The 22,864-nt window shown below is 38.6% G+C and overlaps 2 protein-coding genes across 7 annotated transcripts in view; both read left to right on the top strand.

Moving 5' to 3' along the window:
- LOC127652628 (rho GTPase-activating protein 23-like) overlaps window positions 1-15,294 on the top strand; it is a 99,151-nt gene extending 83,857 nt beyond the window's left edge. For all 6 annotated transcript variants that reach the window (XM_052138881.1, XM_052138880.1, XM_052138882.1 and 3 more), the window contains 12 exons: window positions 427-735; window positions 2,468-2,529; window positions 5,519-5,750; window positions 6,150-6,302; window positions 6,520-6,598; window positions 6,721-6,794; window positions 6,915-7,004; window positions 7,115-7,240; window positions 7,325-7,366; window positions 9,269-9,362; window positions 11,185-11,216; window positions 12,137-15,294. In XM_052138881.1, coding sequence (XP_051994841.1) covers window positions 427-735; window positions 2,468-2,529; window positions 5,519-5,750; window positions 6,150-6,302; window positions 6,520-6,598; window positions 6,721-6,794; window positions 6,915-7,004; window positions 7,115-7,240; window positions 7,325-7,366; window positions 9,269-9,362; window positions 11,185-11,216; window positions 12,137-13,597 — 2,754 coding nt within the window. In that variant the 3' untranslated portion in view covers window positions 13,598-15,294. The remainder of the gene's footprint in view (window positions 1-426; window positions 736-2,467; window positions 2,530-5,518; window positions 5,751-6,149; window positions 6,303-6,519; window positions 6,599-6,720; window positions 6,795-6,914; window positions 7,005-7,114; window positions 7,241-7,324; window positions 7,367-9,268; window positions 9,363-11,184; window positions 11,217-12,136) is intronic.
- Window positions 15,295-16,896: 1,602 nt separating this feature from the next.
- plcd3a (phospholipase C, delta 3a) overlaps window positions 16,897-22,864 on the top strand; it is a 41,120-nt gene continuing 35,152 nt past the window's right edge. Inside the window, exon 1 of the mRNA XM_052139230.1 lies at window positions 16,897-17,086. Within this exon, the coding sequence (XP_051995190.1) occupies window positions 16,996-17,086 (91 nt within the window). The 5' untranslated portion in view covers window positions 16,897-16,995. The remainder of the gene's footprint in view (window positions 17,087-22,864) is intronic.

The following is a 22,864-nucleotide window of genomic DNA, read 5'->3' on the forward strand; positions in this document are numbered from 1 at the left end:
CAGCCTTTGTTTACCATGATTAAAAAGTCAGTGTAAACAGACCTAGTAGTGATATACATGCCACTTCTGTGATACCTTAGCAGTGTAAAGGTTGCATGTGATCTTTTTTACTGGACATGTGATCTCAAATTAATGGCTACCTTTAGGGGAGTCCACCCTCATGAAGAATAAACTAACTGGGTTCTTCGGATTGTGCATCATTTTAAACATATTTGTCAAAAATACTAGTCATTTCTCTAGGTGAAAAACTTTAGTGCACATTTAAGGGGTATAGTCCCTGTAATAAATGTACTGTAAGTCGATTTTGATAAAATTACCAGCTAATTAACAATTAATTAGTTAATCTAAATTTTTTATAATCTCTAATCCAGTTTATTTATATTTATCTATTTGACAAAATTTTTCCTCTGTCTCTTTATCTTGCAGAAGGTGGGTAGTGCCATCTGGCCTTGGAGAAGGGTCTTCTCAGTGCTTCGATCCCATTCACTTTTCCTCTACAAAGACAAGCGAGAGGCGGTGCTCAAAGGGGCGGTGCTGGGAAGCGGGGCTGAGGATGAGCTGCCAATCACCATCCGAGGTTGCCTTGTGGACATAGCATACAGTGAAACAAAGCATAAGAACACACTAAGGTTGAACACGCAGGACTTCTGTGAATACCTGCTGCAGGCTGAGGACAGAGAGGACATGCTGGAGTGGATCAAAGTCATCAGAGAGAACAGCAAGACTGACAATGAGGTGAGAAAGAGAAAGAGATTGATACATGAATAGAGAGCATGAAGGAAGGTCATATTTTTATTGGTAACTGGAGTCTTTCAATAGAATGAAAGTCTGTACCCATCATATACTACGTCTCGGCTCGTTTTTAAATCAGGGCTAAAATCTGTGTGAAATTTGTGTAGCGTAATCCAGCCTTTACTTAGACAGACAGATGGGAGACGCTGGTTTTATTGTGGGTGTCACTGTCAGTAAATGAACCAGCTTATGTTGACATGAATTTGAGAACATGGATTTGTATTTGGGAACTTTTGCTTTTGCTTTGCTTCCTCTATTACTGCCCTTCACTGTCAGCATACCCTACTCTCACCCCAGGGTGCTCTAGTAAATGTGAAAATGGTCTTAATACATTTTACAGGATTAAAATAACAGGTTTAAAGGTGAAGTGGATAATTTTTTGGATGTCAAAACACTTTCTCCTATCCCAGCTTATTATGCAGTGAAAAGTACGGCATTCATTGGAATTTCCCCAAAATGTTAAACATTGTGGATCTGTGGCACTTTTTAGTGCCCCAACACAGCAACATTGGCTCAACCAATGGAATAAGTTTGGGCCAGAACTGCTTGTTGGTCCAAACAATGGTCGACTGTGGAAGTTTTTGGGAAACCTATGTGAAGATTTTCAATTTTGATATTCAATTTGGTGATGCTAAACATCAGCTTGTACACTTAAAAAAGGAGCCTATTTGATCTCATTACTTTATCATTAACCTAGATCATGAATATATGCCTAAAGGGTCTTCCACATGCCTTGGGACAGTCATTCAGCATTGCTGAATACATTGAACTCTGTTGGGTGAAGTGTCAGCTTTGCATCTAATCTTTCGAAGCATCAGTCAATGATTAGCAGGATGCTTTCACACTGGTTCCAATTGCTTGGACCAAACCAGAGTTTGTTCCTCCCTACTCCCCTGGCCCCCGTTTGTCTCTGTTCACATCATATTATTTGGGTCTGAACCGTGGTCCATTTATGTCATCAATGTGAGTACAAGCGGCAGCTGTTTTATCACTGTCACTAGGTAACAACTCAAGAAGACGTCAGCTTTACTGTGTTAAGTGAAGTATTAAAGTTTGTCTCACTTGCATTTGTTTCCTTTGGATGCATTGAATGTGCAATAATGCAATGAATATTAGCGTTTTTCTGCTACAAGCCGCGGTTGCATCGCAAGAGATGTGAAGAATGTGAGCTGCTCTCTGAAGGTGATTTATGTGGAGACAAGCAGGTATGAGAATTGCATTATACCATAATAATTGCAATCATGAGCCTGCAAAGATGCAAATTATACATTATACACTTCCGCAATTTGGTTCAATTGCATTCATGTCAGCAGGGAACAGTACTGGAGTTCACATGAACCGTACCCCAGACCACCTTTTCAAGCAGTTCGAAAAACAGCAATCACATCACCCAAACAAACTGAATTTTGACGTCATTTGGACCCAGTGTGCACCAAAAGTGCTAGTGTGAAAATACCCTCAGATGACATATCATTACTTGGGCGATGCCAGCGCTGAAAACACAACAAGACATTCTCTGTAGCCCTTTTCATATGGCTGATCAAAGCAGCTCCTGACACTGGTGTTGAGCGGTTATTTGACATCCCAATATGGATCATATGGCAGCCCCATAATAATTTTTTTTCCTCCAAATTACATTTTACAGGTATTTCTCTTTATTTGTGTGTGTCTGTAGGAATTGGGTTTCTCACGACAGGCTCTCATCAGTAAGAAGCTGAATGACTACAGGAAGCAAAGGTGAGTTTGAAGAGCATTGTAACTTTGTACTGATGCAAAGGGCATTTTTTTTGTCTTACAGTTTTAGGGTGTGTATCCTTTTAGATTGCGGGGTGCATACTGAATGGTTTCAAGTTTTTTGTTATTTTTATTAAAGGAGTCATTTTATTATTTTCCCATCAGGTCTCCTGATAATGTTAGTAAAGTTTTTTGCATTTCATAATTTTGTAATATATTATAATGTTCCACCATTTTGTCTAGCCCTCTGTTTGAAATGCTCGGTTTTGGTCTAAGCGGCTTCTTTAAACTTTAATGCAAATGGTAAAATGGTTGCAATGATGGTATGCACTTATATAGTGCCTTTTTAACCTTAGTAGTATTCAAATCGCTTTACACTGCATCTCATTCACCCACTCACACACACATTCACACACCAATAACGGCAGAGCTGCCATGCAAGGCACTAGCCTGCCATTGGGAGCAATTTGGTGTTCCGTGTCTTGCCCAAGGACACATCGGCATGTGGAGTCGTGTGGGCTGGGAATCAAACCACCAATCCTGCGATCAGTGGGCAACCCGCACTACCACCTGAGCCACTGCCGCCCCATAAAGTAAACACCCACTGTTATGATTGGCTATCATCATGCAGCCCCTCATATACAGCCATATTTAAACTTATTTAAAACTCAATCAAAAGAGAATAAACAAGCTCCACATCATAAAAAAAAAACTGCATTTCAGGGTTTACACAAAACGCACATCCAAAACATTGCATCCAAATATACAGTTGAAGTCAGAAGTTTACATACACCTTAGCCAAATAAATTTCAACTCAGTTTTTCACAATTCACAATTTAATTATAGAAAACATTCCCTGTCTTAGGTCAGTTAAGATCACTACTTTATTTTAAGAATGTGCCATTCAGAATATTATTAGAGAGAATTATTTATTTCAGCTTTTATTTATTTCATCACATTCCCAGTGGGTCAGAAGTTTACATACGATTTGTTAGTATTTGGTAGCATTGCCATTAAATTGTTTAACTTGGGTCAAACTTTTTGGTAGCCTTCAACAAGCTTCTCACAATAAGTTGCTGGAATTATAGGGCCATTCTTCCAGACAGAACTGCTGTAACTGAATCAGGTTTGTAGGTCTCCTTGCTCGCGCACACATTTTCAGTTCTGCCCACAAATTTTCTATTGGATTGAGGTCAGGGCTTTGTGCTGGCCACTCCTATAGCTTGACTTTGTTGTCCTTAATCCATTTTGCCACAACTTTGGAGGTATACTTTGTCCATTTGGAAGACCCATTTGCGTCCAAGCTTTAACTTCATGGCTGATGTCTTGAGATGTCGCTTCAATATATCCACATCTTTTTCCTTCCTCACGATTCCATCTATTTTGTGAAGTCCACCAGTCCTTTCTGCAGTCCTACTTGTACAGAAGTCCTACTTGTCTACCTGTTTCTTCCAGCATCTTCACAAAGTCCTTTGCTGTTGTTCTGGGATTGAGTTGCACTTTTCACACCAAACTACGTTCATCGCTTGCTGACAGAATGCATCTCATTGCTGAGCAGTATGATGGCTTTGTGGTCCTATGGTGTTTATTCTTGCCTACTATTGTTTGTACAGATGAATGTGTTACCTTCAGTCATTTGGAAATTGCTCCCAAGGATGAACCAGGCTTTTGGAGTTCCACAGTTTTTTTTCTGAGGTCTTTGCTGATTTCAATTGATTTTACCATAATGTCAAGCAAAGAGGCACTGAGGTTGAAGGTAGGCCTTAGAATACATTCAAAGGTACACTTCAAATTCAGTACACCTCCTATTAGAAGCTAATTGGCTAATTGTCTAATTTTCTAAAGGCTTGACATCATTTTCTGGAATTTTCCAAGCTGTTTAAAGGCACAGTTAACATAGTGTATGTCAACTTTTGAACCACTGGAATTGTGATATAGTCAATTAAAAGTGAAATAATCGGTCTGTAAACAATTGTTGGAAAAATGACTCTAGTCATGCACAAAGTAGATGTCCTAAACAACTCAACAAAACTCTAGTTTGCTAAAATTAAATCTTTGGAATGGTCAAAAAATGAGTTTTATTGACTTCAACTGTATTAAACTGTTCATCTCAAGCACAACTGTTAAAACTCAGCACTATAAACTATGAAACAGTCATGACATTTGAGATATTCAAGAATTACAGTTTTGCGATCAGGTCCAATAGTGTTTTTAACTGCCCCATCCTTAAATAACAGTTCCTTTGTAAAGCTTGAATCATATTGTGACTTGATCACAAACAATCCAAATGAAAACTACATTGTACAAAGCACGGTGAAACAAGACGCGTGCCCATATACGGTATCATCTTGCACTGAGGCGCACAACGCTGGAAACGCATCAAAACGGTCAAAGACATCCATCTAGTGCATGTTTACATACACCAACAATTAAAAATAGTGCAGATGGGCACAAAAAGACATCCTGGATGTGTTTGTGCTCAAAACAGCAAGAGGCTCAGCAGCTAATAAAAGCGGCCTGAGATACATGACAATGGTCAAAGACGTCTGTGTGTTTAAATACAAAAATTATTAAAAATAGTCCAGATGGGTCAGCTTTGGTGTTCAGGAATAGTTAGTAGGCCTGTTTGTCCTGCTTTCTCTCTCTGAGTACAAACTGAGCAACAGTACGCGGGGACAAGGATATGATGACGTAAATTAGGCATTGATGTTTTTTTCTGTAAAGGCAGTTGTGAATTAATGGACCCCTCTTTATTGGGGAGTTGTGGCATTAGAGAACAAGGCATTTTTGCAGCTTGGTTTTAATAAATGCTTTTATTGCATTGGGGATTCAATTTTGAGTTCTGAAATTTTCTATATGATTTTATAGCTCTTATATGTCAAAGCATCAAGGAAAATTTGATTTCTCATGACATGACACCTTTAAATATAATTCATATTTGTTATTTTATTAAGTTTACAATGATCGTCATCCTCTTGGTTGCCTACTGTAGTCCAACAGGTAATAAACCAGACTCCTCACCCAGAGTGCCTCGAATGGCGTTTCTGCTTAGTAAACAAGACAACAGCAGTGCACCTCAACGCTCACCAAAACATGAAGCCAAAGATGAGAGTAGTCCCCCTAAGTCCCCATGGGGCATACACATAATGAAGAAAACCAAGAAGGTGGGTCCTAAAGTTTTTGGGGTACGGCTAGAAGACTGCCAGCCAGCTACCAATAACAAGGTGAGTCCTTTATCAAATCAAATTACTTTTATTGACACTTTACTTCACAGGTGTGCAAGGAGTGAAAATCTTGTGTACAAAGATTATAGCAGCATTGCAGTATAAAAGTCGATGTGTGCTTAAAGGTATAGGTTACCTAAAACTTAAAATTCTGTCATCATTTACTCACCCTTATGACTTTCATCTGTGAAACGTATACAATATGTCTCAGTCACTATTCAGTTTCATTGAATGGAAAAAAAGATGCAATGAATGTGAATAGTGACTTATGCTGAATTGTGACTGAAGCTGTCACTCCCCTAACATTCTGCCTAACATCAACTTTTGTGCTCCAAAGAGAAAGTCATATGGTTTACTGTTAATACTGTATGTTCAAATTGATTGTATGTATATGTGTAGTTCATTCCCCAGATTGTGGAGATCTGCTGCGGGTTGGTGGAGGACATGGGACTTGAGTATACAGGGATCTACAGAGTGCCAGGAAACAATGCTGTAGTGTCCAGTCTGCAAGAACATCTCAACAAAGGAGGTGATATCAACATTGCTGAGGAGGTAAGATGTTTACTCGCACACACCTGGTCTCTCGCTGAAACACCACCATTGTTACATTTCCACTGGCTCTTTAAGACTGAGTCAACATACTGGTAATTTCCACTTCCCATGTTAAAGGGGATGCTTCCTCATACTGAGAACTCTATGACAGTCAGTTGTGTTCGACAAAATCTACTCTGTGCCTCTAACTGCTTTCACTTTGTTTTATCCTGTACAGAAATGGCAGGACTTGAATGTGGTCAGCAGCTTGCTAAAGTCTTTCTTTCGCAAACTTCCAGAACCTCTCTTCACAGATGGTGAGATTTCTCAATATATGGGCAAGCACTATTTTATTTACACAAAACATTTAACGTTACTGGTTGTAACATGCAATGACACTTTCTCTTTCTCCTATTTTCCTTGCTCTCTATCCCCTTAGACAAATACATTGACTTTATTGAGGCCAATCGGATGGATAATGTCAGTGATAGACTTAGGACAATGAAGAAACTGGTATGTGTGTGTTTTTAGTGTGTCATTTTAACTAGTGTGTCATTCTGCATACATTATTGTTCACATTACATCATCTTTTCTTTCTTTTCCCTGTCCTTCACTTTCCTGCTCTTCCAATAGATTCGTGATCTACCAGATCATTACTTCCACACTTTAAAGTTTGTAGTTGGACACCTAAAAACTGTGGCAGACCACGCTGAAAAAAACAAGGTGAGTAATACAGAATATTATATTTGGATGTCTTCAAAGTGTATGATAGTCTTTGATTGGTGTTATCTTGTAAACTCTTCATCCCAAATCTTTATGTTGTGTGTGTGCAGATGGAGCCACGTAATTTGGCACTGGTGTTTGGCCCTACTCTTGTCCGAACCTCTGAAGACAACATGACAGACATGGTCACCCACATGCCTGACCGCTATAAGATTATGGAGACACTCATTCAACATGTGAGTTTCACCACACGCCACAGATTTTACAACTAGATTTAATTATGAATCTACATTTCTCTCACTCTTTCTCTCTGTATACAGTATATCTGGTTTTTCAGTGAAGAACATGAAAAGGATGAAAAGGTTAGTTTTCTTAGTGTTCAATATGTTAAATAGATAATGCTTAAAACTTAACTCTTAAAAGAACACATGGAATAAAAACCCTATTAAAAGTATAGTCCACCCAAAAATTTACATTTTACTCACCCATCTAAGATGTGTGTGATTTTATGAACACAAATGAAGATTTTTAGATGAATATTTCAGCTCTGTAGGTCCTCAAAATGCGTGAAGAAGAGTCCAAAACTTTAAAGCACCTTATGGAATCCATATGACTTGAGTGGTTAAATCCATGTTTTCAGAAGCAATATGTTAGGTGTGGGTGAGAAACAGATACATTTTTAAGCCCTTTGCTGTAAATTCTCCTTCCTGCCCAGAAGAATGCAAAGAATGTGAATCGCCAAAACACAAGAAGAATGTGAAAGAGGAGATTGATATTAAAAAAGTAGGGCTGTCGATTTAACGCGTTAATTCAGTGCGATTCATTTGACAAGAAATTTCGTGTTAAAATAATTAACGCAATTAATCGCATGCCCATGGACCATAATAAGGAAGATTCCTGAGAAATGCAAGCTTGTAGTATCACCTGTTTACTCCAGAGGGCAGTAAGTGACATTTCAGCTGTATGAGCAACGCGCAGTTTATACAGTGAAGAAAACAACATAAGACACACAAACGTGCGTTACGTTCTTGCGTTCAAAACACTTGAAGGAGTGCAAATGCGAACTAAGGGATCTCAAGATGTGTTTAAAGATTGAGTATTAAACTATATTTAACTTGAAACAGTGACCTAAACATTTTACTTTTATGATGCAACTCACCCGAGACGCTACACAAGCATGTCTGACGCGGGTGTAGATTGACGGGCTCTTAAACATCATAATAAATCTCCAACTGATTGACAAATTCACTTGTGAAATGGATTGCTGTGAACTGTGTGCCAATGATTGACCTATGATCAATAATATGGTAGTAAACAATACATTGTATTCTAAAGGCGCTTTTTGTATTGTCTTATCAATGATGAACTCTTCTGCCACAAGAATGTAATGCATTTTAATTATCTGAATATTTCTTATATATATATATATATATATATATATATATATATATATATATATATATACATTTTAATATTTAAATATAACTATGTATAATTATATAATTATATTAATATGTATAATCTTTATATATTGAATTATTGTTATATGAGGGGCTTTCACTGGCGACCTGTCCAGGGTGTCCCCTGCCTTTCGCTCAGTGTTAGCTGGGATAGGCTCCAGCCCCCCGCGACCCTGTACACAGGATAAGCGGTTGACGATGGATGGATGGATGGATGGATGAGGGGCTTTCTCAGCAAATATTTGTATATGCGATTAATTAATCGGAACACCATGTCATTAATTCGATTAAAAATTTGTATTGATTGACAGCCCTATTAAAAAGGACTTAAATATTTGTCTGTTTCTCACCCACACATATCATATTAATTCTGAAGAGATGGATTTAACCACTGGAGTCTTATGAATTACTTATATGCTGTCTTTATGTCCTTTTGGAGTTTCAAGTTTTTGGTAACCATTCACTTTGTGAAAATATTCTTCTAAAAATCTTTGTCTGTGTTCGGCAGAAGTCATTCACATCTGAGATGACATGAGAGTGAGTAAATGATGAGATGTTTTTTTTTGTTTTTTTTGTGGCTGAACTATTCCTTTAAACCCATTGATATGTCCCGTACCAACTTTTCTGTTTTAAAAGGAAATATGACTAAACAAATGGGAATTGTATTCATCAAACCATTTAATGTGGTCTTTAACAATCATTATGTAATGCTGAAGAGATGAGTATTTGAATATGCATTCAAATATGAACATTTATGAATCAACATTTTATGCCATTACTAAATATATGAATGTCACTCCTCAGACGCCAGTGGACACAGAGGATGTTCAACCTGCCCCCAACATAGATCACCTCCTCTCTAATATTGGCCGGACAGGCCTGCTAGGCGAGGCGTCAGGTGAGCTTACCACAAACAGCAATGTCCAGTCATTTCAGGCTAACATCAGCCAGTTCTAGTTAACCATAGTCTCCTTTAGCTGACTAACTACCAATGGAAACCAGTCATATTCCACCTCAGATCGCTAACAATAATAAAAAAATAAAAATAAAAACATACTCTCATCACCATGTCTGGCTAAACAGGTCTGTTATTGAGTATGAGCACATTGGAACTGTGACGGTGATGGACCGCACATCCTTACCAAGTTTCCTGCATGTTGAATGCACTACGCTTCTCCGAGTTTTGTTTTCTATTCACATTTTTAAAAAACTTTTTATATTCATTTTCTACTGTCTTTTTCTGTACATTTCTGCATCCCTCTCTTAGCTGAGCCTGTGGAACAGCCACTGCGGTAGGATGGGTTTCTCCTGCCATGCTCTGTGTTTGTCTATGTACTGTATCTGTACAAGCGTGTGCATTTAATGCCAAGTGATTGAGGTGCTTCTTGTGTATGTGAGAGTGTGTAGGGTGATTTACTTTGCTATAGTTTGGGGACAAATTTGCCCCTAAAAGTTAGCTAAATATGACAAAATATCCCTTTGGGGATATTTGGGAACATCCTGTTTTGGAAAAAGTTCTTTTTTTATCTTGTGTGTGTGTGTATATATATATATATATATATATATATATATATATATATATATATATATATAGTTAGCCCAATAAGCGTGAGTGTATGTATATGTGTGGCAACTTTTGTGCGTTTCTGCCTTCTCCCCCCATGACAATTACAGTGAGTGCTTCTCATTTCTGAAATTGTGCATCCTCGAAAATTATGCAAGGATAGAGAACGAAGATGGAGGAATCAAAGCAAGATGTATTTGTAAAAAAATTGAATCTCCTTGCTCACTCAAGCGTCACGTCATCTCTGCGCAGCTGCATTTCCTCACCGTTTTCTGTTATGTTTTTGAAACTATATTCATATGTTTTTGAAACTATAATATATTAATTATAAATCCTAATAATTCAACCTGCACTGTTAAAATATGTGACAATTATGGTTTATTTAAACCACAAAGATAAAACCTTAATTTAATGTTGTGTCAGATGTGAAGGGAAATTTATGAATCTGGTGCTTTGACCAAAAAGACTTACGCATAGGATCCACCTGTGCTTCTTCGCTCAAGCACCCTCAGGAAGCTTCCTATGTCCTCGGTCCTACCCTCCTTGTTGTGCATTTAAAGAATTGAAATGTCCTTCATGATCCTGGACTTTGATTGCTTTCTGAGTCATGGGCTCAAGGACGGAGGAGTGAGAAATCAAGGATGCACAATTTAAGAAATGAGAAGCACACAGTTTTTGCCCTTGTATCTTCCATGGCTTCCTTCATGGGTTGTTGTCCTCAGTATGTGACATGATATCAACAGTGTGTGCTACACCTTTACTGCTGTTGTCATTGGTCCTTTTACTGCTTTTTCTAAGACTCTGTTCACACTGAAAAATTAACTGACAATCAGAGGCTGATCAATGACTAAACAAATGTCATTTATTGTGGATCTTATAATTGGGTCTAATAATCTCTGTTTAAAGGGGTGATGCTTAATGATTGACACAGAGGATGCATTACTTACTGACAATCACAGAAAGTTTAAATTAATACATATTATACTGTACTTATATTACTTATATTACTATCACAGATATTTTATCCTCCTCTGGGCCTCTCATTAGTACAGAATATATATTTAACATGGTACCAATATATTCGTCATTTTCACTAACTTCATCTCTTTACAATGTCCCTCTCCCTCCCTATCTCTACCTGTTCTTAACGGGGCAGACTCAGCCAACAGTGATTCTGCAAAATCAAAGGTCAGTATTGACCAAAGCATGTATATCTTTTGTTTTTTCAAACATTGACATGCTATAGGAATTACAACTTTTGGATGGCAAAAATAAAAATGGAATTTCTGTAAAAGCAATTTTGTGATTATCAACCATGTTTTTGCCTTAGTTCCCTAGTGTTTTGTTACAAAGTTAATTGTCATAATTTGTCTATACGGAATGCAACAGTTGGGTTCTGTAAGTAAAAATCCCATTCATTTATCCCCATAGGCAAATAGATTTTTAATGATAACTCCAAAACATTTAAAGACAGACCTACCATTAGCTCTGAGGTTGTTCATCAATGGTATTTGCCTTTGTTGAAGACATCAGTCTGCGTTATTTCAACTGCAACTCTGTTAAAAAATCGTGTTTAATCCACCAATCAGTGAATCAATAACAACAAAGGCACCAAACAACCTCTGAAGTGACTGCTCAACCCATGACGCATTGTGAATGACATTATCGAGTACCGACTCGATAATGTCATTCACAATGCGTCATGGGTTGAGCAGTCACTTCAGAGGTCACTTCACTCCCTACACTCTCCACAAACAACTACTTTGCAAACTACTTATCTGAATATCCAAAATTTAAATATAGTTAATATAGCAATGAAATTAAAATATAGTTTCTAACATACAACTAATATAAAACAATAAATTTGATTTGTGCCTCATGATTTTTAAATACTTTTTTGCTTCAAATCAAAGTCTGCAATTTTGCGATTCACCTCAGAGCTGGTTGGTTTGGTTCATGGCTTAGAACTCTTATGAAGGATTTTATGAAATACCAATGCAAGACATTAATGGGAAAAATACATCCGGAACCAAGATAGCTGAAAAAGTGTGTGGGCACTGTTGCGCTCCATTGGCCACTTGACTTACTTGCTTTTATATTTCTCTTAGGGGTCATGGGGATCAAAACGTGACTTTACTGCCAAGGATATTTTAACATTGTCCATTATGTCAGCTGTGACCAGAAAATGCAGAAAACGGCGTAACGCCCGCCTCCTGGGCAGTAGCACTGATGACGATTCTGAGCATGAGCCCATTAAATCTTGTTTCTCTAAAAAAGATGACTTGCAAGAGATGGGGCAAGTGGCATCCTGTGCCCCAAGAGCAGAGGAAGAAGTAGATGTGGAAGAAGATGAGGAGGATGAGGAGGAAGAAGGAGAAAGACAGACAGCACAAGAGCAGAAAGAGGTTGAAGTAGTTCCAAGCAGTTCCTCCATGGAAGAAGCCCCACAAGAGGTGCTGCTAGATGAGGAAGAAGAGCAAAGGTCAGAAGTGAAGGGTCGCAGTTGGCGAGGAGACGACGCACGTTCCATTGTGTCAGGGTACTCGACTCTGTCTACATTGGGACGGAGCTTAGCATCAGTGGGGCGGGGTGATGATGCCGATGATGAGCACAGTGAACTGGTGAGTGAAACCGATAATGAAAGTGGCTTCGCCTCACGCTCCCTCACCCAGGAGCGGCCGGAGAAACCAGCCCGTTCCACCCAAAACTCGCAGACGTCACCTGAACAAACTGCACCACGCAGTTTCCTCTATTCGCATTGCAAATCACCTTCTGGTACCTCTGGCTCCACCCCTGCTCCACCTCCTTCCTCTACCCACATCATCTCTAACCCAGAAGATAGAAAATCTGATGGAGCGGGACGCTCCTCCACTCCCTCCAGCTCCTCTTACTCATCATCTGCTTCCCATCGCCTCCACAGCCATAACTCATTTAACTCGCACCGCCTCATACAGTGTGACACCCTCGCCCGACGCCGACTAAAGGGAGACAAGGTCAAAGTGCCCTCTGTGGACCTCTCAGAACTCTCCAGCTCCTCCGTCACGGAAGGAGAGCATCGACCAAATGTGACTCAAGCACGGGGTTCCATCCCTGAGTCCTCCCCTTCACCCTCTTTATATGTGAGATCCAAATCATTCAAAGGGGTTAGTGCAAGAAATGAGTGTACTCCAACATCTGCAGCTGTGCCCGGAAGTAAGAGCTGCCCTATGTCCCCTGGGCAAGGTTCCCTAGTGGACCAGGTACGGACTCGACTGCTGGGCTCAGCTGATGACTTGCGCAGCATTGATCTGAGGAAGCAGCTCTCACCGGAGATGCGAAGAAAGAGACGTGCATGGAGGAGGCACACCGTAGTGGTCTCCCTCACAGATTGTTCTGAAAAGACAGCTCCCCTTGCTGCCACAAACTCTACCAGCAACGAAAACCTCTCAATGCTATCACTCAAAACACTAGCGCCACCAACCCCTGCTGAAAGGCAGGACCTTAGAGAGCCCTGCGCAGAGAGCTCAGAAACCAAAGCCCTTACTGCATGTCGGGCCCCGCCTACCTCTCGCTTCCATGATTTCTTGTAACAATGACGAACGACTGTGTGTACTGGCTAGTGAACCAAGAGAGCTGGATTTGGGCTTTGTTGCAGCAGTGTCCTCAAAGCATGTTCTACTAGCTCAGTGTTTCTCAGTCCTGACTGGAGAACCCCAACTTTGAACAGTTGCATATCTCCCTATATAACCCACCTGATTCATCTCATCAGCTCATAAGTAGCGGCTCAATGACCTCGGTGGGGTGTGTCAAATAAGGTTGTGTGTCAAATAGGGTTCTTCAGGACTAGTATTGGGAAACACTATACAAACTGCATTCACATTGACAGTGATTAAATCGTTAGAGGTAACCAAGTACAGTTGGTTGCTAGTAGGCATTCCTACTCAACCATAATTCCCTACAAAGCCAAATATACACCAAAACTGAAAATTACAAAAATGGTCCAAAGTTCTTTGATTGTCCAGCCATATGTGAATTATAAATAGTCTTAACTCTGTTTTCTCTGAATCTGAGCATTTCTCTGAACCTTCATAGTCTAAAGAGACCCCATTTCATTCACAACTCTGTTTTGACAAAATGTGTAGTTACTACGTTTTGCCTTTGCAGGGCAATATATCCAACTGTACCAGGAAGTGGATCACATCTGCTCCATTGTCAGCACTCACATTGGTAGTCGCTGCATCATTTCACTGCTAATTTGCATATTGTTAGTTCTGCTCAAATTTGTTGCATCGCTCATGTTGCCTCAAAGGCCATCTCTTATTGAAAATTATTGACTTAGTCACTTTGTCAACAAATATCGCTGTCAGTGTGAATTCTCACTAAGTTAGAGTGTGAGAGTACAGAATACAAACTATTGTTTCTCAAGACTAGTTAAAGCCCTTGGTCAAAGTCTTATTTACAATGCTCTCACATACTTTATGGCAGAGGAGCTATTCAGTGTTGCCAAAGTTTTCTCCATCTTCTTTTTTTTTAATACTTTTCCTTTCTTTGCTTGGCCAGTCACATGACATCAGTTTTCTAATTTATTATAATGACAGACAAACAGACAACCGAATTCTCCAAACGTTACCGGTACAGTATTGGTTAAACAGTGTTAAACAGGAACAGGCTTGATAGTGACAGTATAGCAGTTTAAACACAGGCCACTGACCTTGTGCATAAATCTACTAGTAACTTTTGTGCTACATTTAGAACCATAAGAGGCAATGTGATATGTTTAACTTCCCACATATTAATTTACATTGAGTAACAACTCATTGGTGAAATCATTTCATATGTGTGTTGTCTGAAATTGCCTCACAGTATGTGATTAAGTATGTGTGTCAAACTATTTTGTAATATTTGTACAAAGCCTTGCTTAAGTTAACCTTGTAAATACATATATTATATTATAATTTCTTTTTTTTTTTTTCTTTAGTTTTATATAGTTTAAAAAAGTGCACTTAGTGCACGGTTATTTTCTTTCAAGATGTTACTTGAAATGTTTCTCCTTAATGTTTTTGTTTGTTTGTTTTATACACAGTATATATTATGCATATATTTTGTATGAATATAATAACGTTTATTTGGAAATCTTGGGGTGTGCCTCCTTTATCTCCACTCCCATGTTAATGGCCTTTCTCTGTGACTTACAAATACTATGCAGAAATCTAGACACCTCAGTGCAAAGAAAAGAGATCTAACCTGCAAAGACTGTCTGTCACAAGCTATAATAAATTCTTATTGCTGAGCATATTTAATTCTGGATTTGTGGTGTATTTTGTGATGTATAAGTTTTTCCACTGCGTAGTCATCGTGTCAACATATTTATTTGCCAACAATTTTTTGTTATTCACATTCCTTGTTTCTGCTGCTGAGAAAGTGTTTAACTTTAATAATTAGAATAGTTTGATCCACCTTTTTGTTTTCATGATCTCAAAGAACATTTAATGCAATATATTTAATTATTTTGAGCTATTGTACACTGATACGTTCATACAAAACCTTAAGCTCTGTGAAGCTTATTACACCTGAATGTTTTCTGACAGTGATTCTCAGTTATCTGAATACATGAATTTATATTATTTTCACATCTACAGTAGGTACTAAGCAACATTGAACTTAAACAACACAAATCGTGCACAATAATTGCTTAAATTATATTCAATGCTGGTACTGATTTCAGATAATTTCACATCAGAATGCAGAGCTGTGTGTGTGTGTGTGTGTGTGTGTGTGTGTGTGTGTGTGTGTGTGTGTGTGTGTGTGTGTGTGTGTGTGTGTGTGTGTGTCCTGTAAGTAAATCTCTCACATTCATAAACTAATTGCAGCTCCAGCTGTCATGTAATGATGTGGCTGCAAACATTTGCCTTCATGAACAGTAGGTGGTGTCCAAGGAAAAGGCAATGCTGTGGTGAATAAATGCTCTGCATTCAGTCAATATAAAGAGATAGCCAGATTTACCCGAAAATTAAAATTCTCTTATAAATTGACTTTCTTCTTCTGAACACAAACAGAGATTTTTAGAAGAATATCTCAGCTCTGTTGGTACATACAATGCAAGTGAATGATGACCAGAACTTTGAAGGTGCAAAAATCATATAATGGCAGGTTAAAAGTAATCCATAAAACTCCAATGATTTAATATATTTCTTCTGAAGTGATATAAGTGTGGATGAGAAACAGATCAATATTTGAGTCCTTTTTTATCAATCTCCAATTTCACTTTCTCAGAGTGATTGCATTGCTTCAGAATGACATACATTTAACCACATTGAGTCTTTTGGATTACTTTTATGCTGCCTTGATATGCGTTTTGGAGCTTGAAAGGTCTGGTCACCATTCACTTGCATTATATGGACCTACAGAACTGAAATATCATTAAAAAAATATTTTGTTTTCTGCAGAAGAAGGAAAGTCATACACATCTGGGATGGCTGCATGAGGGTGAGTAAATAATGAGATCATTTATATTTTATGGTGAACTATGCCTTTTTTTATTTGCAATTACCAGTTTATCTACAAACCGAACTGTAGCTAAACAAATCCAAGTCCGTGCATCATTTGAACATTTTATGATACTTGTCCCTGTGAACTTCGAGCTGCTTTTTTTGTTGTTTTTTGTTTACTTTGCAGCAAGGTTAAAAATAAAACTTACCATCTACTTTTGGTGCTTTCATCATTAAAACTAAATTATCTTAAAGTTAGGGTATCATAGTAAATGTGTCAGGGCTAATGAGTGTGACTGAATGCTCCTCATTTACCGCTCTCCGCTGGAATCGAGTTACAAGCGTGAAGTGATGCAATGACGTCACAGCAGAGCAGTGATTCATATGCATTGACTGAGAGATTTAAACTCGTTCTTCAGGACTTCTGTCAATACGTTGCTTACCTTTCGGTTGAAGACGGTAATAAGGAGTACTGCCTGAGGACCGAGGGGCTATTCAACATGTTGGGGAGAAAAAAGAAACCAGAGGCCGTTCGGACTCAAGAACCCAAAGTGTACGATTCGAAAACCCACGATCCGCTTCGGAAGCTTGGTGAGATTGTTTTACAATTACATACATTGGGAGCAAGACACAATATATTATCTTAACGTTTCATTGAAATATGCTTGCTTCTACGTTAATTTCACGCGTGACATATGAATGTTATGAGAGAGTTTTATTAAATGAAAACTTAAAGTTGGCAACATTGCCACACTATTTTGCTGGTTTACACTTAAGGGGCAGTTCACACAGGACGTGTCCTTGCACTCCGTCTGCGCTATTTATTTTTTTTTTTTTACAGTAATAGTTGTTGTTGGCTTATGTGTCAGACAGAAGGACCGTTCACAGGGAACACGTTTGTGCTCTTTTTCATTGATATTATATGTAAAAAAAAAAAAATTATAAAAAAAATAAGGCACTAGACGGATGTCTTTGACGTCTCGCATTGTAGCTCCGCGTTTTTAGACGCCGTGTCAAATTAAAAAACAACAATTGTTATCAACAGTTGGTCCGTGTCAATCTGAATAATACACGGATTCGAGTACTTTTGCGTCCATTCCGTTTTCTTTTTTTTAGCCCAAAAATGATAGTGTTGTTGCGAGGTGTTGCCTCTAATGGACGACGCGTGAGAGTTCGCAAACCACATCACTTGGTCATATGCGGACTGTGAGTTGGTCTATTATATATTATTTTTATTTTTACTAACATTTTATGATTTCGTTTCACTTTGGGACAGTCCCATTAATAAATGTGATTTTGAAAAAAGTTGCATCACTTTGTATAAAAGACTCACGAGTTAATATGAGTTAACACAAGTTTATTTTTAACATTTAATAATATATTTACTAAATGTTCATCCAGGCTGAGGAAATTACGTCGGCAGCACACTCTATCAGCAATCTACGACTTGCATAAATTAACATTGCACGTATTGAGATCGGATGACTAGACGTCCAAATAACAGAGACAGTCCAGATGTTACATGCCGTGTCCGAATCTATCTATTAGAATTTTACGTCCAATCCAATCCATGTTCATGATGCCTATAAATATTAATTTAGCATTCGCTTTCATTCAAAGCAACATAACTCTTTTTTTTTTTTTTTTAATTACATTTATCAACGAATCCACAGTCACTGCAAAAACATACAATGTGATTAAAAATAAAAATAATATATAATAGACCAACTCCCAGTCAGCATATGACCAAATGACGTGGCTTGCGATCTCTCAGCGTCGTCAATTAGAGGCAACACTATGGAGCTAAATTCACGACTAAAGTCTTTGAAGCATAAAAGCATGTTGAATTGCTCTAATCGAAAAAATAAATGCATTGTATTATCAGTGCTTGCATTTAAATGCGTTGAATTTACAGTGCTTGCATTTTGGGAGGCTGTATTTTAACATGGTTGTATTATTAAGCATTGAATATTACATTTGGAAACATTTGCAGTTTATTTTAACCTGGCAAATCTTCTTGTGCACTCATATGCTCCCAAGCCCTAGCTGTCAAATAAAATATCTTTGAGATTTTCAAAGGCTCATGTAGTTTGGAAATTTTAATGACATGTATCTTTTCTTCCAAATTTTCAGCAATCTGATATGAGCGCAGTAAATTGTTTTATGATTGGCTGTGAATAATAAGCCTTTCAATGACTGCTGCAGAGGCTCAGGAAAAGATAAACAATTTTACCTCTCGCGGCACCTTTCGCAAAGAGTCTTGCATGTGAAAGTGGTATGATATTGAGTGCACTAGCACTGCTTGCTCGCCACCTCTGTGCTGCTAGCAAAACCACCCACATGCCACTTTCCGTGTGCCTCTCATTGAAAATGAACTAGATACTCATAAAAACGAATGTTCTAAAGGCTTGCTAGTGTGTACTTGCCTTTCGAACATTCACTTTGATGCGTCAAGGGTAGACAGCTTCAAGCCATCGTGGCGCATTGCTTAAAAAGTTTGTTTTTGAGTTGCCACATTATGCAATAGACTGGCAAATGGCAAAATAGAAACAGCTTTCTCTAGAAACTCATCAGTCAATCATTGTTTTGAGGAATGAAGGCTATACAACATTTGAAATTGCCAAAAAAAATGAAGATTTCATACAAAAGTGTACACCATTGTCTTCAAAGACAAAGGACAACTGGCTCTAACAAGAACAGAAAGAGATGTGGAAGGCCCAGATGTACAACTAAACAAGATGATAAGTATATCAGAGTCTCTAGTTTGAGAAATAGATGCCATGCATTTCCTCAGCTGACAGCTTCGTTGAATTCTACATGCTCAACCCCAGCTTCATGTACAACAGTAAAGAGAAGACTCAGGGGTGCAGGCCTTATGGGAAGAATTGCAAAGAAAAAGCCATTGGACAGGGACTGGGTCAGGAGGCAGAGCCGCTATAGGAGGAGTCACTAGTAAGGCGGACGTAACCACTGAAGGAGGAGTCTGTGGGGGATCGGGCAGAGCTATGTGCAGAAAAGTATTTGGGGAGCGGGAGGAGCATTCTCTGGGGGAGCGGGCGGAGCCGCGGAAGGAGCAGTCTCTGGGGGAGCGGGCGGAGTCGCTGGAGGAGCAGTCTCTGGGGGAGCGGGCGGAGCCGCTGGAGGAGCAGTCTCTGGGGGAGCGGGCGGAGCCGCTGGAGGAGCAGTCTCTGGGGGAGCGGGCGGAGCCGCTGGAGGAGCAGTCTCTGGGGGAGCGGGCGGAGCCGCTGGAGGAGCAGTCTCTGGGGCAGGGGGCGGAGCCGCTGGAGGAGCAGTCTCTGGGGCAGGGGCAGCTGAGGCAGTCTGGGGCAGGGGCAGCGGAGCAGTCTCTGGGGCAGGGGGCGGAGCCGCGGGAGGAGCAGTCTCTGGGGCAGGGGGCGGAGCCGCGGGAGGAGCAGGATCTGGGGGAGCGGGCGAAGCCGCGGGAGGAGCAGGCTCTGGGGGAGCGGGTCGGAGCCGCGGGAGGAGCAGGCTCTGGGGGAGCGGGTCGGAGCCGTGAAAACCACCAAAGTGTACTATTTCCGGGTAGTGCAATAAGTTTGGCAGCTCTAAAAACTCACGGACGTGATCCTCAACTGGACCTTTGCATCCCTTGCTCGAGGAGGAGAATTCTGCCGGATGCTAGATCCATCTTGGGTCAGTTCTCCTGTGATGAGGCAGGCAAAGAATGGGGATCTAAGTGCAGCTTTAATTAAACAAAAGATAAACAGGGTAACTCAGAATATAACAAAAACACAGGAAACTAAGCACAGAACATGACAACACATATGAGAACTGACAAACTAACTGGGGGGGAGACAAGGGCTTAAATATACAAGGGAACAAGGAACACCTGTGGAAACAATCAGGGGAAAACCAATAAAAAAATGAAACTACAAAGGACTACAAAAACTAACAGGAAACAGGAACTAAACAAGAATTTCAACATAAAAGCACAAAAACAAAAGACAACAGGGAATTTGTGACAACTACGTCAATATATGTGTATTAATGTCTGGTGCTGAAGTAAATAATTCCAAAAAAGGAGTTCTACGCAGTCTAGGATTTTTTAAATCAGAAATGTAATTGACTGACATAAAAATTTAATAAAAATTCAAAAATAATCTCATCTAGGCTAACAGTATATTCATTTATAGCTTCATTTGTAAAAGTCAAAACTCAGATTTCAGCTTTTCTAATGTTAGATCAAGAAAAAACATGTTCCTGGGACAGGCTCCATTACCTTCACGACCTTACATAGGATAAGTGGGAATAAATTAATATGTATTTTTACAACAAATGTTATATATATATATATATATATATATATATATATATATATATATATATATATATATATATATATAGGCTGCAACTTAAACTTTTATGATCATATTAAGTAACGCTGCTCGTTATTTTACATAGAGCGTGCCAGTTTCCAAAAAAAGCACTTAAATCACATGTTATTAAGTAGAACTAAATGCTTCACCACGGGAGCTGTCCGGTCCAATGCTGGCCAATATGTCCAGGAATTTGTCTTCTCAACATTTTACTTAATTTTTTTAGTGTTTGTGCTCCATATAGTTGTGCATGTCATAGTGCAATTGGTGCAGTAAGTGTACAATTTATTGAATGCACTGAATGTACTGCTTGTATATTGAATGTGTTTCTGGTGTTTCTGGGAAGCTCTGACTTTTTTATTTTTCAATATCATTAGTGCAAAGCCTACGCATAGTCACGTTACACAACTACTACTTTACTCAATACTCCACTCTTGATCATTTTCCCACTCATATTTACCTCTCATCTCCCTTTTGCAGAATGACTCTGGCTTAGATCACCACCACCTACACCTATGCTTAAAACAAGTTATACATATGTTTAGTTTAAAATTGACATTTATTTGATGTGGCAAGTTGATAAGGAATATGAATCAGATTTTGATGGAAACAAAGGTCATGTTTGTATCAGCCTAGTTCTGAAAACCAAAATACCAAATGCCAGATGGATGATAGATTAAAAAACATATTTAAAATAGATATTGTTCCCAAAAATAACAATCTCATTAGACACATTTAACATGAGACCCATTTATCACGCTGAATCATTGGATCACTGACACATCATATAACACCTGTAGACTAGTGCAGTATAGCAATTATGTAATGATAGTTTTGAGAAAAAGTTGAATTATTTAATGAAATGTTTCTTTGTAATTGAGAAAATCTGTAATATGTGTTATTTTTTAACAGTGGTTCATTTCCATGGAAAGTGACGCAAATCTTTTTATTTATAAATACTGGTATTTTATTACAGCTTTTACTGACCTCCCAAATTCTTTCATGGTATTTAATGTATCACACCTCTGCAGGGTTGGGAGGGTTACTTTTGAAATGTATTCCACTATAGATTACAGAATACATGCTGACAATAAAAATGTCATTTGTAACATATTCCGTTAGATTACTCAAGGTCAGTAATATATTCTAAATACTTTGGATTACTTCTTCGGTAGTGGTAGAAAAACTCTGTCACTACAGTGAGACAGTAAAAGTACAGTTACAGCACTTAAAATATACTCAAGCAAAAGTAAAAGTTTAACATTTTTAAACTACGTAAAAAAAGTACAATTCTTTGGAAAAAGTAGTTAATTACAGTAACGTGAGTATTTGTAATTCGTTACTTTACACCCCTGATCATTTATTGGATAAATGTTTTCCAATAAAGGACTAAATATTAAATGAAACAAATGACATTAAAATGTGAAGTAATCTCTTCAGTAATTCAAATACATTTTGAATGTAACAGTATTCTAATGACCAATTATTTAAATTGTAACTGTAGTGGAACACAGTTACTTATATTTTGTATTTTAAATACGTTATCCCGTTATATGTATTCCGTTACTCCCCAAACCTGCACCTCTGCCTGTTTTAGCTCAAGGGTTTCTTCTGCATTAGCTCATGGAGTAACTGAACATTGTCACTGTATCAAATCTAAGATCAGCTGAGGACTCGTCAGCATTCACTGGCTTCTTCCCATAACTAGAGCACTGTGACTGACGAGTGGGCTATATATCACCAATGAATTATATCACCTATATATCACCAACTGATGTTGCCTGCTGACATCAATAACACATCAAGTTTAATTATATTTTATTTGTTTTGGACCTCTGCAGTATTATTTACCATAATTACCTATGAGGAATTATATTTTTTATGCTTTTATTGCATGTTAACGGAACTTGTTCCATGACTACCATGGTGCTGGACCATCTCTGCCATGGCTACCCCTTCAACAGATATGCCATAAATAATCTAGCTGTGGTGTTCAGATTCTTTGCACTTGTAAAGTGGTGTTGGATGGCTT

Source organism: Xyrauchen texanus, chromosome 12 (genome assembly GCF_025860055.1).
Source record: "Xyrauchen texanus isolate HMW12.3.18 chromosome 12, RBS_HiC_50CHRs, whole genome shotgun sequence".
Classification (NCBI taxonomy): Eukaryota; Metazoa; Chordata; class Actinopteri; order Cypriniformes; family Catostomidae; genus Xyrauchen; species Xyrauchen texanus.